Source organism: Chionomys nivalis, chromosome 9, assembly GCF_950005125.1.
Source record: "Chionomys nivalis chromosome 9, mChiNiv1.1, whole genome shotgun sequence".
NCBI lineage: Eukaryota > Metazoa > Chordata > Mammalia > Rodentia > Cricetidae > Chionomys > Chionomys nivalis.
Window position 1 is genome coordinate 20,582,094 of NC_080094.1, and position 17,225 is coordinate 20,599,318.

At 52.6% G+C, this 17,225-nt stretch overlaps 1 protein-coding gene across 8 annotated transcripts in view; it reads right to left on the bottom strand.

Moving 5' to 3' along the window:
* Positions 1-15,040: 15,040 nt before the first annotated feature.
* Src (SRC proto-oncogene, non-receptor tyrosine kinase) overlaps positions 15,041-17,225 on the bottom strand; it is a 46,210-nt gene continuing 44,025 nt past the window's right edge. For all 8 annotated transcript variants that reach the window (XM_057780586.1, XM_057780585.1, XM_057780582.1 and 5 more), the window contains one exon: positions 15,041-17,122. In XM_057780586.1, coding sequence (XP_057636569.1) covers positions 16,914-17,122 — 209 coding nt within the window. In that variant the 3' untranslated portion in view covers positions 15,041-16,913. The remainder of the gene's footprint in view (positions 17,123-17,225) is intronic.

The following is a 17,225-nucleotide window of genomic DNA, read 5'->3' on the forward strand; positions in this document are numbered from 1 at the left end:
TTTAATCCCAGCACTCGGGAGGCAGAGGCAGGCGGATCTCTGTAAGTTCGAGACCAGCCTGGTCTACAAGAGCTAGTTCCAGGACAGGCTCCAAAACCACAGAGAAACCCTGTCTCGAAAAACCAAAAAAAAAAAGTTGAGTAGGCTCCTCGGGAGGGCAGTATAGTGTGTGGCTGGAATAAGGCAGGCTCTGGCATGCACACAGGGGAGGGGTTTGTGCTACTTTTTCATCCACGAGAAATCATTTGAACAACTTAAGCTATCTGGCTCACAGTTTCCAGGGAATCCATGCGCGATCGGCTAATCTGCTGCTAGCGTCTGTGATAGTGCAGATCACTGAGGCAGCAAGAGCACACAGAGAGCAAAGCTGCTCGCCCCAAGACAGCCAGAGAGCAGAGAGAACAGAAGAGGCCAGGAACAAGGTACCTTCAAAGACACGCCCACAATGACCTATGCCCTTCAAACATGCCCCGCCTCCTAGTTCATTACATCCCAGTAACACTACCAAATTTTGAATCCATCAGCCAACTGATGAAGCCAGAGTCCCCAGAGTTCAGTCTCCTCTCAGTGATGGACTCTGCCAACTGGAGGTAGGTATTAAAACATGAGCATTTCAGGAGAAACTTGCCATCCAAACCAAAGAAACATCCAGGCCCACACATGCAGGCCATTCCAGATGCCAGGTTCTAGAAAATGCTCATGGTTTGAGGTAGGCAGATTGATGGATGCCAGGATGAGTGGGGGCATAGGACTTTCTAGTCCCCAGCAAATGACAATTAAAATGTGAAAACAAAACAAAATCCAGCTGCAAGTAGAAATAGTGACAGGGGTGGGGTGGGAGACAGGCGTGGCTGTGGTAGACATAAAGGCTGGATCTGCAGGGAGGATGGACGGGGAGGGGGGGCAAAGAGAGGTGTGAAGACCTGGAGGAGCATGCGTGTGCACATGCATCAGGCAGGCAGACAGGACAGGCACCTGATGACAAAGACTGGGCAGGGACCAAAGGCAAGCAAGGTATAGAGAGAAGCCATTCACAGAAGCTGCTGTTACCTCGTCAAAAGGGCAGGGGACCCGATACTCCCTGACAGGGGAGGTCAGCCTAACCAGGCTGCCCCTGGTGAAAGAGGATAAAAGAGGGAGTTGGGTTTAAGTTCTGACAAGTCTGAGGCCACGAGGCGTTGCTGGATGGAGAGGTCTGTTGACAGACATGTTCAGACTGCAGCGGCAATAGCCAGACCGACACAGGAGAGCTGTGCCGCCTGCCTGCCTTTCTTCCTTCCGTCTTCCCTCCTTCCTAGTATGTATGCATATATCTGTTTTCTATCTACCTGTCGATCATTGTCTATCCACCTATTCATCTACCAGAACAATTCACACCAATATAATAACTGTGAATCCTACAGGAAGATCAGTCCCGAGCCCACACTTGGGAGGGAGTTCAAAGCAGACTTTAATCTTTCCTATGATGTTTCAAAGCTGTTTTTAAGTCAAACATGTTCACACCAGCACTGAGATAATGAACAATTAATTCTTCAAAGGAAGAGAATGAAAAAGGAAGCCAAAGGGAATACGAGACAGCGTGGGAAAGGAGCCAGCCACAGACAGACACCCTGTCTGTCCTGCCATCCTCCCTGGCAGGTGCTAAGAACTGGGGACAACTCAGACAGACCCTGCCCTGGAGATGCTGTGGTCTGGTGGGAAGAAAAGATCCCCAAACGCACACCTGGGCCTGGCTGTCAGGAGCGTGTGCCTGTGGTCTAACCGTCCCTCTTCAGCTAGCGAGGCCAGGAGCTAACTAAGAATAAGTGCAAGGAGACCAAGAGACAGACATAACCTACACCCCGGCACCACCTCATGTAAGAGGTTCCTGTGGCTAGGGACAGAGTAGAAGTCTCAAAGCATGGAAGAACTTGGGTTGATCTAGAAAGCCATGAAGCAAAATTTGGGGTGCAGTGAGGATCCGGCTGAGGCCAGTTAAGCCAGCAGAGGCTGACCTCTCAGACAGGGGAGTTAGAGAACTGGGGTGTTGGTGCTGGTCAGTGGTTAAGAGCAGTGCTCCCCTTTTTTGTAGAAGACCCATACTTGATTCCCAGCAATCACACGGTGACTCACAACCATCTGTCATTCAGTTCCAGGAGATCTGACAGCTTCTTCTGGCCTCCATGGGCATAAGGCATGCATGTGGTGCCCAGACTTACATGCAGGCCAAACACCCTTACACATAAACTAATAAATGTTTAGAAAGAAAATGAGCAAGCATGCAAGCATTCAAGCAAGCAAGCATGCAAGCTGGTGTGGATGCAAGAAGTGAAGCTGTAGAAGGAGGCAGCACACAGACAGCGTGGTGGCGTCTGCTTAGGAGCAAAGCACTGTCCCTAGGCGCTGGGGAGGAGCCCTGGCTGCTTTGGCAGGATTGTACATAGCTGGAGGAATCAAAGAGGTGCCTGCAGCTTTGTTGTTACACTACAGTAAGGGGCTGGGAAGGTAAGAGTAAAGATGTGAAAGCCATTGTAGGAAGGGAGGAAGAACCTCTTCGGTGTGCACAAGCTCTTGTCCCCTAGTTCATGTTCACGGGCATGGGTGTACAAACGCAGCTCTGTGCCCACAAAAAACACAAGGCAGCAATCACTGTCTCATAGGGAGGAAGCCTCAGAAGCCAACAGGAAGACTATTTGGAGCAGGGATACCCACGGATGGGAGAAAAGCCAGGAGGAGACAGTGGATTAGGCAAGGATGAATTCTCAATATCCGTTGGGGCCCAATGGGCCAGCGGGGATGAAGAGGCAAAAGGTAGGTGCAGTTTGGCTACCAAATAGGTTCTGGGGGATTTTATCAAGATCCTGAGTGGGTACTAGGAGGGTTGGGCTCTGTTACCAATGTTGGCTTGAGTTTTGGGCTGGAAGAGAATTGAGGTCTCAGGGTTCCTTTCCAGTCTCTCCTGTGGTTAAGAGAGGACATAACAAGAGAGGAACGATGACTTGCCAGGGCACAGCCCGCTTCATATTCGAGGAACATGGGCAGAGGAGGAAACCATGCTGGTCGTGGGTACGGAGACCATGAAATGAATTTGAGCCCTGAATCTGTGGTGTATGCCAGAGAAAGTGGGTGGAGAGCGTCAGGAGACAAGAAGAGATTAGGGGTCCTCACAGACAGCAGGAGGTGAGCTTGCAAAGGAAGGAAATGTGAGAAGTGAGCAGGAGGTGCGGGGACAGGCAGACCCTGGTTCAGGGTCATGAGTCACTCTTGTAGCAGGACCCAGCCTCAAGCCTGCTCTGAGAGATGGGGCTCACAGGCAGGGGCATGAGCACACACTCAAGCATGCTGGGGAATACAGGAAACTGCAAAACTCTACAAACTCCAGAAAGAGAGAGAGAAGGAGCTAAAGGGGAAAGTGCATGCACGCACCGCACACACAGACACACATAAGGGCGGAGCAGGGATGATGCAAGAATGATTCCAAGCCAAATCCAATAAATTCTCTGCCAAGACGAGGGAGCACAGCTGAGCGAGATGAAGGCAGAAGCTGCAGGGGTGAGGAGGGTGGAACATCAATAATGAAGTTACAAAAGAAATTGAGGGGGGGAGTGGGACCCTCCAGAGGCAAGGGGGCAGGCGGGCGCGTGCCCATGGAAGATGAGAAAGGGAAGGAGGAAAATGGACGAAGAAAAACCGTAAAGAGAGAGGTCAAGGTAGCTCCACTCACACGTTCACCCAAAGTAGATACCAGGTGCGACCTCTGGGGTCAAATGTGGAGAGGAGGAGGTGTGTGGTAAGGAGAGAATGAAGTGAGGGAGGTGGTTAGCTCATGCTCAGACAGACCCACTGACAGAAACACGGTGGACAAGTTCTTGACAGCACCTTGGAACCGAGAAGAATGAGGCAGAAAGACCTGTCCGAGCACAGGTGTTGGCAGCAACCTCCTGCACCCTGAAGGAAAAAGAAAAACACTCAGTTCACATGCACAGGAGGGCAAAGCAAACCCAGGCCACCTTTCCTCTGGAAGGGCTCTGGCAGGTGTTTAAAAAGGTGTCCTGTGTCCGCAGCAAGTTGACAAACTGCCCCGGTGAAGGGGAAAAGGAAAAAAGCTCCATTTTGTCTGTCTTCTGCCCTCTTCCACCACTGTGGCCAATTCAAACCAGCGACACGGCAGCCCTGAGTTAGGGGAGCTGGGTGACCCCCACCAGGACCTCACCACACTCCATAGAGACACTAGATAACACCAGATAAAAACAACTCACTGGCTGGGCTGGGGAAGTGGTGGATAAGAGCCTAGCTCCAAGACCAGTGAAAGACCCTGTCTCAAAACACAATGTCCTTCTCTGTCTTCTGGAGATGTGGGCATGCATACCTGTGCTCATGACACACACACACTTATTTTAACCCCCCCCCCCACCCAGCACACACACAAGCAGCTGCGTTCACCCAGTGAGAAGGTACTTCTGTGTGGGTGGGTCTCTGGAGCTGGTCGGTGTACTATCCTTTGGGAAGGATAGGAGGAAACATCAGCCCTGTGCCATGCTTTAATTCTATGCCTGAGAATTTCTTTTTGTATCCTATAGATAATTAAAAACTTTTTTGTGTTCTCAGAAGGCTAAAGCAGGGAAATATCAAGTTAGAAGCCAGCCTGGGCTGTATTGGGGCACCTTGTTGCAAAAAACAGCGAGCGCGCGCACACACACACACACACGGGGAAAAAAAAACCTTAATTTTGCCGGGTGGTGGTGGCACACGCCTTTAATCCCAGCACTTGGGAGGCAGAGGCAGGCGGATCTCTGTGAGTTCGAGACCAGCCTGGTCTACAGAGCTAGTTCCAGGACAGGCTCCAAAACCACAGAGAAACCCTGTCTCGAAAAACCAAAAAAAAAAAAAAACCTTAATTTTTTGTTTTAATCAGAAGGGAAATCGAGAGGAAAGAGGGAGTGTGAGTCTGCAGAAGTGATGGGAGGGCTCTCCAGGTCCTTGTACCCTCTGTCTCTCCTCTAGCCACAAGTAGTACCCAACACTCCATGGATGCTCTTGGATTTAAGAACAATTTTGAGGTGCGGCTGTGAAGGGGCTGGGGAGATGGCTTAGCTGAGACATGTAGACACACATACTCCCCACCCCCTGAAATGCTACTCCGAGCCCAAACAGATAAAAGATAACATATATGCATTAGGAGCCAAGTGTGCACAGTTGTGATCCCAGGATTCAGAAGGCCGAGATAGGTGGGTGCTGAGTTCAAGTTCAAGTTCAGCCTGGGACATATATCTCAAAAGATAAAATAGAATACGAAATAAAGTGGTAAAGGCCAGAGAGATAGCTCAGCAGATAAAGTCGCTTGATGCCAACCCAAGTTGGACCCCAGGAGCCATGTGGTCAAAGGCGAAAAAAAACCCTACAAATTGTCCAATGATCATACAAGCACTGTGGCACTCTGATACCTATACCTCCCCCACACACAATAAATGAATGTTTTTTTTTTTAAATATTTATTTATTATGTATACAATATTCTGTCTGTGTGTATGTGATGTGTGCAGGTCAGAAGAGGGCACCAGACCTCACTACAGATGGTTGTGAGCCACCATGTGGTTGCCGGGAATTGAACTCAGGACCTTTGGAAGAGCAGGCAATGCTCTTAACCACTGAGCCATCTCTCCAGCCCACAATAAATGAATGTTAAAAGTTTATAAATAGAGTAAACTGGCAACATGGGTGCCACTGATGACCATGACGTGGTGGGAAGTCTGGGAGAGGCTGGTGGAAGCGCTGGAGTAAACAAGGCTGATGGAAGCAAAGGGCCAACCCTCTCCCAAGGCTCTTCCAAGAAGGGAGAAACCTTGGAGACCAGAGTCAGGAGAGGGACGGCTTCCAAAACCGGGAGAGCTTGTCCTGCACCTATAGAGAGAGGACAAATGGTCCAGAAGGTAGCCCTCCTCCAAAAGGGATCAGATTCCTGCTCTGAGAAAGGGTGTGGGTGACTGAGTTCTGAGGAGAGAATGTCCCCAGGTCAGCCATTCACTGAGAAAAAGGGTTGAGGAGAGAGGGACCACAGAGAGGGAAGCTGGGGAGGGACAGACAGTCACACACTTGTTCCACCCCAGCCTTCACAACTCAGTAACAATACTACAATGGACTCAGTCCATCCTCATGGTGGTGAGGGCAGGGATGTTTGTTTGCTTTCTCTTATTACAAAGGTAACAAAGCTTTTTGTACTCAGGGCCGACAATTTAGAAAAAGATTGTGTTCTACTTTCTGAAAAGCAAAGGTACCTGTGAGTGCCCCAGGGAGATAGGGAGAGCACCTGGGAGGCAGCTATAGAGAGACAATATGTGGAAACACACACAGCTGAAGTGAAAAGGGTCACATAGACAGGGAGGCAGAAGAAAGACAAGCAGACAGTGACCAAGGGACATATGGATGCAGGCACTCCAACGTCCTGCAAGGACTCCAGAGTGGTGGCTAAATTCAGTGAGGCTCGAAAAGTGAATGAAGAAATGAGTGGGGAGGGACCCAGGGCAGAAGTGGACGGGGCAGGGAGAGAGTCTCAATAACAGACCGGAGAGACAGTGGCAAAGGCAGAGAGGGACAGAGTTCTGACTGGAATAAGAGAGCCTGGGAGGAAGCAAAGGAGCAGGCAGGTGGGGGGAGGACACACGTGCCCCTTCCCACACCTGACAGCGAGTGCTGTGGACAGACCCTAGCCTCGGGAAAAGGGACATTTGAGACTCCTATTTTTTCTTTCCGTATCTCCTATATGTTCAGTCATAAAAAAACAGATTTGTTCCTTTCACATCAGGCAAAACCACATGTCTGGAAAGAAAATGGAACGGAGCTAAGTGAAGCTAGAAAGGACGAGACAGGGGAGCCCTACACACACACACACACACACACACAGATGCGCGCACACACTCAAGTACAAGCGCACACAGGTGTGGGAGGACTAAGCAGAGGGAGACTTGGAGAGAAATAAACCAACAGGCCTAGAGCTCTGGAGCCCATGTATGTAGCTCTCACTCCGAAGAGACAGCACCTTTCTCCACAGCCTGTTGTACGCAGGCTTCTGAGTTAGGTTGAGGCTGCGGCCTGTTCCCCTGGAGATCAGAGTCAACTGAGCTATTAAGTCTAGCCTGAGCAGGAGGCCAGGGCAGGCAGGGGTCCTCGGATAGAGAGCCCCAGGGTCCGGGATGCAGAGGAAGCTCTGAGGAAAGCAGAAAGAAGGAGGAGCAGAAGGAGAGCTGTTTGCCAAGCACAGGACTCAAACTTGCAGGAACAGAAGGAGAGGGGAGGGGTAGGGCATGGTGGGGAGCAGGGCACCGTCCACCCACACCCACCCCACACTGGACCAGGAGGGGGAAGGGCATGGTGGGGAGCAGGGCACCGCCCACCTACACCCGCCCCATCCGCTGGACCGGGAGGGGGAAGGGCATGGTGGGGAGCAGGGCACCGCCCACCTACACCCGCCCCATCCGCTGGACCGGGAGGCAGCTGTGTTCTTTCCACATCCTAGGGCCGATGTGGTTAGAGTGGGGCATCGCTGCTCCACAGAGGAGCGCAGAGAAAGGCGATGTCAGAGGAAGAGGAAAGGTCTTCCCGGCTAGGTCAGGTGGTCTGCAGGGAGGGGCTGCAGGGAGTGGACTGAGAGCGACTTGGGGGCATGTAGGGACTTTCTGAGGGGTGGGAGGGATGGCTGGCCACCAAGGGAATGACTGGTGCACATATCTGGCTCTAGATCCTGTGTCCGGAGCTCAGGAGAAGGGGGCAATGTGGCATGAAGTACGCAGCACCCAGGAGTGAGAGAACCACAGTGGGCACAGGGTGGCAAGAAGACAGGACTGTAAGAGCTGCCTGGAGGAGCCTGGCAGTCAGGGGCGGGCAGAGGGAGTGGAAGGAAACAATAGCTCTCCCCCCTCCCCCCCATGCGCGCGCGTGCGCGCGCACGCGCGCGCGCACACACACACACGAGCTGGATAAAGAGGAGAAGACAGAGCCTGAGGGGAAACGAGGAGCATGAAGCAGTCAGACGTGGCACATCTGGAAAAAGTGATCTGGGAGGAGATAGGCCAAGAGGAGAAGGCAGGGGAGCGCTGAGAGAGACTGAAGACAGAGAAGGGAGAGGCACTGACAGCTCAGCCTGCACACGGAGGGCTTGCAGAGAAGAGTGGAGGACATGCAGGTGCAGAGGGAGGGGGCCGGAGAGCTGGGGGGCACAGTGCCACAGCCTCCCAAGTGACACCCTATAGATACAGAATGAAGCAAAGGAAGAGCACCGTGGACACACACACACATTCACACACTTTTCCCACACACACACTCTCTCCTCTCTCATACACACACACACACACACACTCTCCCCCCTCTCTCTCTCACACACACACACAAACACACGCTATCTCTTCCCCCACCCACTCACACACACACATTCACACACTCCCCCCCCACACTCTCTTTCTCTCTCACACACTCTCCCCCCTCACACACACACAAACACTATATCTCCTCCCCCACCCACTCACACACACACTCACACATATTCACACACTTCCCACACACACTCACACTCTCTCCTCTCTCACACACACACTTTCTTTCTCACACACACTCTCCCCCCTCTCTCACACACACACACAAACACACTCTATCTCCCCCCACACACACTCACACACACACACATATTGAATGGAGAATAAAAGTCTGGCTCCCAGAGCACAAAAACAAGATCCCCTGGAGAAGGCCAGAGGGACTCCTGCCTACCCAATCCTGCCTCCTTAAAGAATGAAAGGAGCCCAGGGCTAGAGCAGAGAAGAAAACAGTACAGTAAAAGGATCACATGGACAGACAGACAGACAGTCCTACTGAGCGGAGGGACCCAGTACGCAGCGGGAGCTCCTGTGTGCACATACATCTCTGATGCTCACTCAAGGTGTCCAGAGCCATCAGATAACACTTAGACTCAGGAGAAAGGGCAGAGGGGGAGAAGTGCTGGCCTGGGACACATCCCCATTGGGGACAAGTCACCCACTGGCTTTATCCACGCTTGCTGGAGGAAAGCCCATCCTGGTACGGTCACTCGAATGCTAAGTGATTCACGGGCACCCTGATGCCCCCAGCACACAGCAGGGTGGAGCTCTCCCCTTGGGATACCGCAGAAGGGAGATGCTGACTGCATGGGTGTAGAGAACCAAGGGATGCAGAAGAGCATTGGAAACCACTCAGAGGCGTGGGGAGGGGACTTTCAGCCAGATGGCAGCCTAAGGCAGGTCAGGCTGGACACTGTGGCCAGGGAAGGTAACAGGTACAAAGGCCCTGAGGGCAGGTGGCCATCCCATCCCAGCTGGTGACAAAGGAAGGCGAGATGTGGAAAGTGTGCCACCACCAGGCTAAGGCCTGAACTGCATCTGCCCTAGAGCTGCAAGGGACAGGATGAGCTGAAGCAGAAGAGGGACAGATAGATCAAGGGTGTGTTGGAGGAGCTAGTGTCTAGAGAAGGTGACAGAGGGATCAGGGCTAGGTGGACAGCCAAGGGGAGCGAGAGAAGCTGGCAAAGAAGAAAAGCAGTAACACCAAGGAAGTACACCAGAGGCAGCTGGAGGAAGGAGGCTCGTGAGTCACATCCTCAGAGGGTCATGGTCCAGAACCAGCTGGGGTGACCTGGATCATTGCAGCCAGAGTGGCCAGAGTACGGCTCATAAAGATAGCAAAAGTCATGGAACTCGGGAAGGGGTGAAGCAGGAAACCCCAGTTTCCCACAGAGGTGAGCCCATGCCCACTGGATGAGCCCTCAAAATAGCAGTCATTCTCAAGATGTCACTCTGAAGTCACATGCTGAGATCCCATTCACAGGGTGTGTCCAGACAGATGTCCAGGGGACAGTGCACAGACAATGTTTCCAGGGACAGGCCAGGCGTGGAACTGGTGAGAGGCCAAGGGAAGGCTGCAAGCTAGGAAGGCAGTAGTCTGACCCCATAGGCCACACCTGAGGGGACTTGAACGAGGCTGGGGGTGGGGGTGGGGGTTGCAAAGAGCACCAGAAAAGCATATGGGGCGCTGGTGGACACGCACTTGGGACTATGCAATCACATCTCTGTTGAAACTCATCAGTACCAGAGCAGGCAACACAGAGCTATAACCTGGGGCAGAGACACAGGAGACAGAGAATGGGACAAAGAAAGACAGGCAGGGAGGAAGCAGGACAGAGAGACACTCACCACTATGCCTCATGAGAACAGCAGTGAGGGCTGAAGGCAGGGGCAAGCTATGAAGGCAGGTAATGTGGAGCCATTTCTGTCCATGCCATGAAAGGGGTCTTAGCACCATTCCGGCTGGATCCAAGTACAGGAAAGACCCAGGATCATACCACCAAGGCTGCACATATGCATGCCTTGCTTTATGCACCATACATGCCCACAGTCATATCACAACCCTGCTGCATGCACGCTGTGTGACACATACCACACATTCTATACCACGCGCACCAGATATGCTATGTGCCACACTCATGTGCCACTGACGCCTTACTTCACACACTACGAACTCCCACAGTACAAAATGCAACCCCCATACAAGTCACATACCACATACAAGTCAGGGAATCACATACCTGGACTGTGGGAGTTAAGGTGGTGCTGAGTAAGGAAAGGGGATCCAGACCAGACACACACACATGAACACGAACATACATGCACAAGCTCATATGCACAAACACTGACACACACTCACACATACATACATGCTAACACACATACACAAGCTCACATGCACACGCACACACACTGACACATGCTCACACACACTCAAACACACTGCTACACACACACACACCACCTTCACTTCCCTGGAGCCCTACCCTACCATCCAGACAGGCTCAGAGCCCGTCGCCACTCTCCTGAGGCCTAGGGACTTTCTGCATCTGCCCCATCTTGTCATTTAGACAGAAGGTGGTCAAGGGTGACAGAGAGAATGGAGGAACCAGTGTTCTGAGCACGTAGGAGGGAGGGAAGCTAAAGGCAGCTTTCGGGGCTTGCTGATTATAAACACAGAGGGGAAAGTGGAGGGGCACGGAGGGAGGCCAGCACATCTGAAATAATCAGGATGGAAGGAGACCTGGAAGCCGCAGGAAATGGGTGAGTGAAGCCCCCCAACCCATATCGAGCACACACACAGGCATGCACACAGTCATATAGACTGGGTAATTCCCTTGAGGCAGGGAAAGGATGGAAGAAGGGATGAGGGCCTCTGTCTGCCCCTCTCCCTCTCACACACAGCTGCTCCACTGTCAGTGCTTTCAGAAGAACCATGGAGTAAAAGGAAACACCCTGGCAAGCCAATGGCAATGACCCCCGAAGCTGGAGCAAAGAGAGGGAAGGAAGGCAACATCAAGGGGCCAGCTGGGGAGGCAGGGATTGAAGAGCTTTGCAGAAACTCAGGCCTAAAGGGTAGGAGACAGCATGAGGGCTGTGAGGGCTGTGAGGGGTGGGTGAGGGATGGGCCCACCCACCCACCCTGGATCCACCCACCCTGGATCCACCCACCCTGGATCCATCCACCCTGGGCCCACCCCCTGCAGACCAGCAGACATCAAAGCCCCATGCATTTGTTGTGAAATGAATGAATGAATGAATGAATGAATGAGAAAGACAGATCTGCAAGGGTAAAAGACAGGGACAGAGAAATGCAGAGCCAGAGAGATGTCTCTCTCACACACACCCTACCCTGGGTATGCAACAAACAAACAAACAAAAAAGGGAACGGGTGACACAGGACTCTCCCTCCTCCTCCTCCCCCCCACACCAGGGTTCTCTATGTAGCCCTGATTATCCTGGAACTCATTCTGTAGACCAGGCTGGCCTCAAACTCAAGAAATCTGCCTGTTTTTGCCTTGCCTCCCAAGTGCTGGGATTAAAAGGGTACACCACTACCTCCTGGCAGACACAGGATTTTAATACCAGCAATGAGGAGGCAGAGGCAGGTGAATCTCTGTGAGTTGGAGGTCAGTCAGACCTATATAGTGAGACCGTGTCTTTAAAAGAAAAATGCAGAGAACAAGAGCCTGGTCCCAACAGATACATCTACAACACAACTCCTAAACCAAAGGCTCAAAGACTATAAGAGCTAGAGAGGCCAGTGGTGACGGTGCACGCCTTTAATTCCAGCACTCAGGAGGCAGAGGCAGGCAGCTCTCTGAGTTTGAGGTCAGGCTGGTCTACACAGCGAATTCCAGGACAGCCAGAGATATACAGAGAAACCCTGCCTCAAAAAAAAAAAAAAAAAAGGGCTGGAGAGATGGCTAAGAGGTTAAGAGCACTGACTGCTCTTCCAGAGGTCTTGAGTTCAATTCCCAGCAACCACATGGTGGCTTACAGCCATCTATAATGAGACCTGGCGCCCCCTTCTGCCTTGCAGGCACACGTGGAAGGAATGCTATACACATAATATAATAAATAATAAATAAATATTAAAAAACAAGCAAACAAAAATTATTATTAAAAAACTGGCAGAAGTGACCCACTGAACTGACAGATGGCCCCCAGGGATCCATGACTTTTCCCAGAGTTCCAGAGGTACCAGACACACGGGTGCACAGGAGGCTCTGCAGACCCGAATCCGGTCTCTGCAGCACCTTCCCACACTTTTGTCTGCCTCTGTCTCTTTCTCTCTCTTGGAGAATGACAGTTTGGAATCTACAAGAGAAAACTAGGAAAAGAAACAGATGAGAGAAAAGGCACACAGTGTGCATGCATGTGCATGTGCCTGCAGGCATGTGCGTGTGTGCATGTGTATACACATGTATGTGTGAGGCAGGTCTGCTTTGGAGAATTCCCTAAGGAAAGGAGGGAGCAGAGGACAGGTGAGACGCTCTGGTGGGCAGCACGGGAACAGCAGGCCATGTTGCTGTGGGTAGACACCACACGCTCGCAATCCACAACTAACACACCCCTCACACACACACTACACAACTCCCTGACACTCCACAAAGGATGTACACCCCAAACCCCAACCACCCCATACAGCCCAATAACACCCCACATCACACATAACACATACCAAACACACGCCACACAGCATCCCTCCTCCGCACACCACACACACAGTATGTGTACCCCTACCACACCCTCCCTTAGAACCCATACACACCCTAAATCCCATGCGCACCCTCACAGTCCACACCCTACACTCACAACACAAGGCAGGGAGGTCAGGGCATGCCCTAGAGGAAGGCAGGAGCACGAGGGCTGGCCTGCAAGCCATGAGCAGCCATCACATACACACACACATCCAGGGCTGGGGCAGTGCTGAGCCCAGATGGACCTCTGTTCTGAGCTTTTCTGTGAAGGAACCAATGGCCAGAAGATCAGATGTGAGCCAGGAAATGGGGGCTCAAGGAACAGAGACAAGGAAAAGGGTGAGCACCCAGGCATTCCACAACCTCAGGGGAGATGCCCTATCTGCTGAGCAAAAGCAGCAGACAAGTCTGGGGTACAAGTGACGTTTGGTTTTTCCTTGCTTATGCTTTTCTGAGTCATCCTATTCTGCAAGTAGGAACATACATTATTCTTGTCCCAGGGAAATGTTTTCCCAGAAGACAAATATGTGCAGAAAAGGAGCCCAGAAAAAGAAAGGACCCCAGGGTCTCATGCGCTGAAGCAGCTGGAGACCCAGGCAAAACCACGGCCCCCTCTGCTGTCTGCACCTGTCCCTGTCTCTCACAGGCAGAGCCCCAGTGAAAGGAAACCTAACACGGGTCGGAGTGTGGAACTAGAAACTAGAGAAGGACCTGGTGGGGAGAGGGAGGGAAGTGACCGCTGCCTCCCTCCTGTGCATAGATTTAGCCCCATGAGCCGGGTCTGCGGACATCTCAACCAGCTCCCCAGCACCTAGCCCAGTGGGTGGAACTCTGTGAACCACCATGACAGCCCCTGAAGATTCCAGGGCTCAGGGAGACCTTGCAGGGTGCTCTGTGGCCGCTGACATGTTTTGAAGGTTGGATAGGCGTTTTCAGTAAGAGGAAAGAGATTTCCAGAGTAGAGCCAGGCCAGGCCCAGAGTGTGAAGCAGAGGGAGGAGAAACTGAGACAGTGGAAAGGGAAAGCCAGAGAGAGCATTGCATGGAGGTGGATGTCAACTCATTCCACCTACTACTGCGCACACGGCTCATCTGGGTCACTTCCACTCACAGATCACAGTGTGTGTGTGTGTGTGTGCGCGCGCGCATGCCTGCACATGAGCACATGCCTGCACATGAGCACACTGAGAACAGAAGATTCGTGGGTAAGCTCCTATTCACGCCCACCTTGCTCCCTGACACACATTTTGAAGAAAACAGGACAGAAAGTTGAGGCCACCTTACAAATGGCTTTCAGCAGCTGGAGTGGAATGGGAAGAACGGGGTGGCCTCGGGTGTCCACTGTGGTCCTGGCTTGTGAAGTGGACATGAACTGAGACGTGGTCTGGTCTGAACTGAGCAGCTAGCAAAGACTTGCAAGGCCAGGTTTACTCTGGAGAAGTCTCTGCAGGTCTCCAGATGGGCCAGGGACAAGGCAAGGCAGGTGGCATGGCTTCTCCCCGCTCAGAGTTTGCATGGGTTCACTCCTGTTCAACCCAGCCCCACCAGGATACACAGCCAGAGCCTTTGAGATCACCGGGACACACACGCACACACAGAGAGTCTTTAAGATCAGGACACACACACACACAGTCTCTAAGATCACCAAGACACACACACACACAGTCTCTGAGATCACCAGGACATACACACACAGTCAGTCTTTGAGATCACCAGGACATACACACAGTCTTTGAGATCACCCATGAACACACTCCATGCAGCCTGGAATGTGCCCCATTCTGCCAGGTGCCCATATCTCACAAGCATCCTTGTCCTAAACTGGGTGCTTCCCCCAGACCCTCAGATGGGATGTGCTGTGCTTGTCCCATCTGATCACATCACCTCCAGGCCTGGAAGCCACTCAGCCGCAGGGATCGAGGAGCCTATGGGCTGTATGCCCTCACATCCAGGACCCTCCCACACACAGCAGACGTTCAATAAACGGTTGGCCAAACTGAGGTCTGTTTGTGTTTAATCAGACAGTATGCAAAGTATGTACAACCAGTTCTGGGTCCCCCTCCCTCCAAGTCTGGGCCATGGAATGAGGGATCCCCAGGCCCTACCCAGAGCCGGGGAGGGGGTCCCAAAGGCCTCTGCATAGTCATCTGAAATCTACAAAACATTGTTAAAAAAAAAAAAAGAAAGAAAAAGAAAACAGAACAGTTGAGGCCACCGTATGCAAAGGTCCTTGGGTAGCTGGAGTGGGTGGGAAGAATGGGTGGCAAGCTCAGACCTGCCAGGTGGATGGGAAAACTGGGCAAGAGACAATGGGAAGAAAGTGGAAATGTCAGGGCAGGCCAAGCTTGGCCTCCTTCCTTGTAGGCAGGGCCTGGCTGGCTCGAAGCCCCGGCGGTGGGGACATTATTGCTGTGATGGGGCAGTGGGTGAAATGGTCATGTCTGGGGAGAGAGTAGGGGTGTTTTTACATGTTAAATATGGACACAGGGGAAGACACATGTATACACACACGCACAGGGGAAGACACACAGGCACATGTACATACACACATACACACAGGGGCCCTCAGCTGAGATGCCACAAACCATCAATTACCCACCTTAAAGATGGGGACACTGAGGCAGAGAGAAGCTACCACACACCCCAAGGCTGGGCAGAAGAGTCAGGGACCGAGCAGTCAGCTGACTGCTGTGGCAGGGCTGTGCTCTCCTGGACCCCAGCTGTGATCGATACAGAGGCTGAACAATGACCACAGCTGGAGAGACTGCAGCTCCCAGAGAGGGCAGGGCCAGTGTTGACACACAGCAGTGAGGGTCCATACCCTCCCTTCCCTGACCAAGGAGCTCCCCTCCCTCCAGGCAAGCTAAGGAGTACCAGCATGGGGCCAGGTGTTGAAATGATTGGGACAAAAGACAGCTAGGGCTCCCAGCTTCTTAGCTCTTCTACTTCCACTTGATTGCCTCTGCAGCCCGAGAGCTCACTCCATCTCATGGCTGGCTCTTAAGGTCAAAACCAACCCACACTGTCACTGAGCCTGGTCCACACCATCACTCTCCACCCCATTCCTGACTCAGCATTATGCTTGTCCCCGTTCTTCCCCCACGACAAACCATGAGCTTCAATGGCAGCCTAACTCCGCCACCTTTAACCCATTCTCAGGCCCCAGCCTGTCCAGTGCCTTTGAGGACAGTTCTCATTGGTTCCTGAGGAAGACAGAGGGAGCACCAGGTGCTAACCCACCTCAACCCTGAACTGCCCGTGTTCTTGGGCAAGTCACAGTCCCTCCTGGATTCAGGTTTTCTGACAGAGAAATGAGGGTAATGTGTTGGTGATCGCCAAGGGTCCCATGTGGAGGACAGGGCTGAAGGAGAGCTCACCCTGACTCATATCCCAGCATGTGGGGCCTTGGACTGTCTAGCCTGAGAGCCATGGGAGATGGTTCTAGACCCAATGTTCCACCCAGAAGCCTCCAACAAGAATGGCCAGGGCAGGAAGTACATATGGGCCTCATTCCTCTTTGGAAAGGCTCTTTGGCCAGTTTGAAACAGACCCAGGGTGAAGAATGTGGGGAGGAGTCAGGTGAGTGGAGAGGGCTGAAGCTGGAAACCACCTCAGCCCTTATCTTCACCTGTGAGTCTCCTGTGAGGAGGCTGACTCCAGACAGAATACAGAGTGGGCCTGGGTAGGCTATGGGACAGTCACTGTACCAGCCTCAACCTGTCCTTCCAGGCTGCCCCTGTCCCTGAAGCCCTTCCATGCTCCAGAAGGGGCATTGCCGAGGCAACCCAGCCCCAGAGAGAGGGTGAAGGAGGCAGGTGCATCAGAGGCCACACCCAGAAGCCTAGGGCGACAGTCCTGCGCACACAGTTCCTATAGGTTCTCCCCAGGCTGGTACTGAGGCTCGGTGGACGTGAAGTAATCCTCCAGGAAGGCCTGTAGGTACTCGAAGGTGGGCCGCTCCTCAGGCTCCTTCCGCCAACACTGGCACATGAGATCGTGCAGGGACTCGGGGCACTCAGGGGGACAAGGCATCCGGTAGCCCCGCTCCACCTGGTCCAGCACCTCACGGTTCACCATTCCTATGAACAGAGGGCTATGAGGAGACGGAGCCAGAGACTGATGCAGCCTAGACAGCTTTTAGCTTATGGTAGATAAAGCCCTGTCTCTGAGACTAAGAGTCAG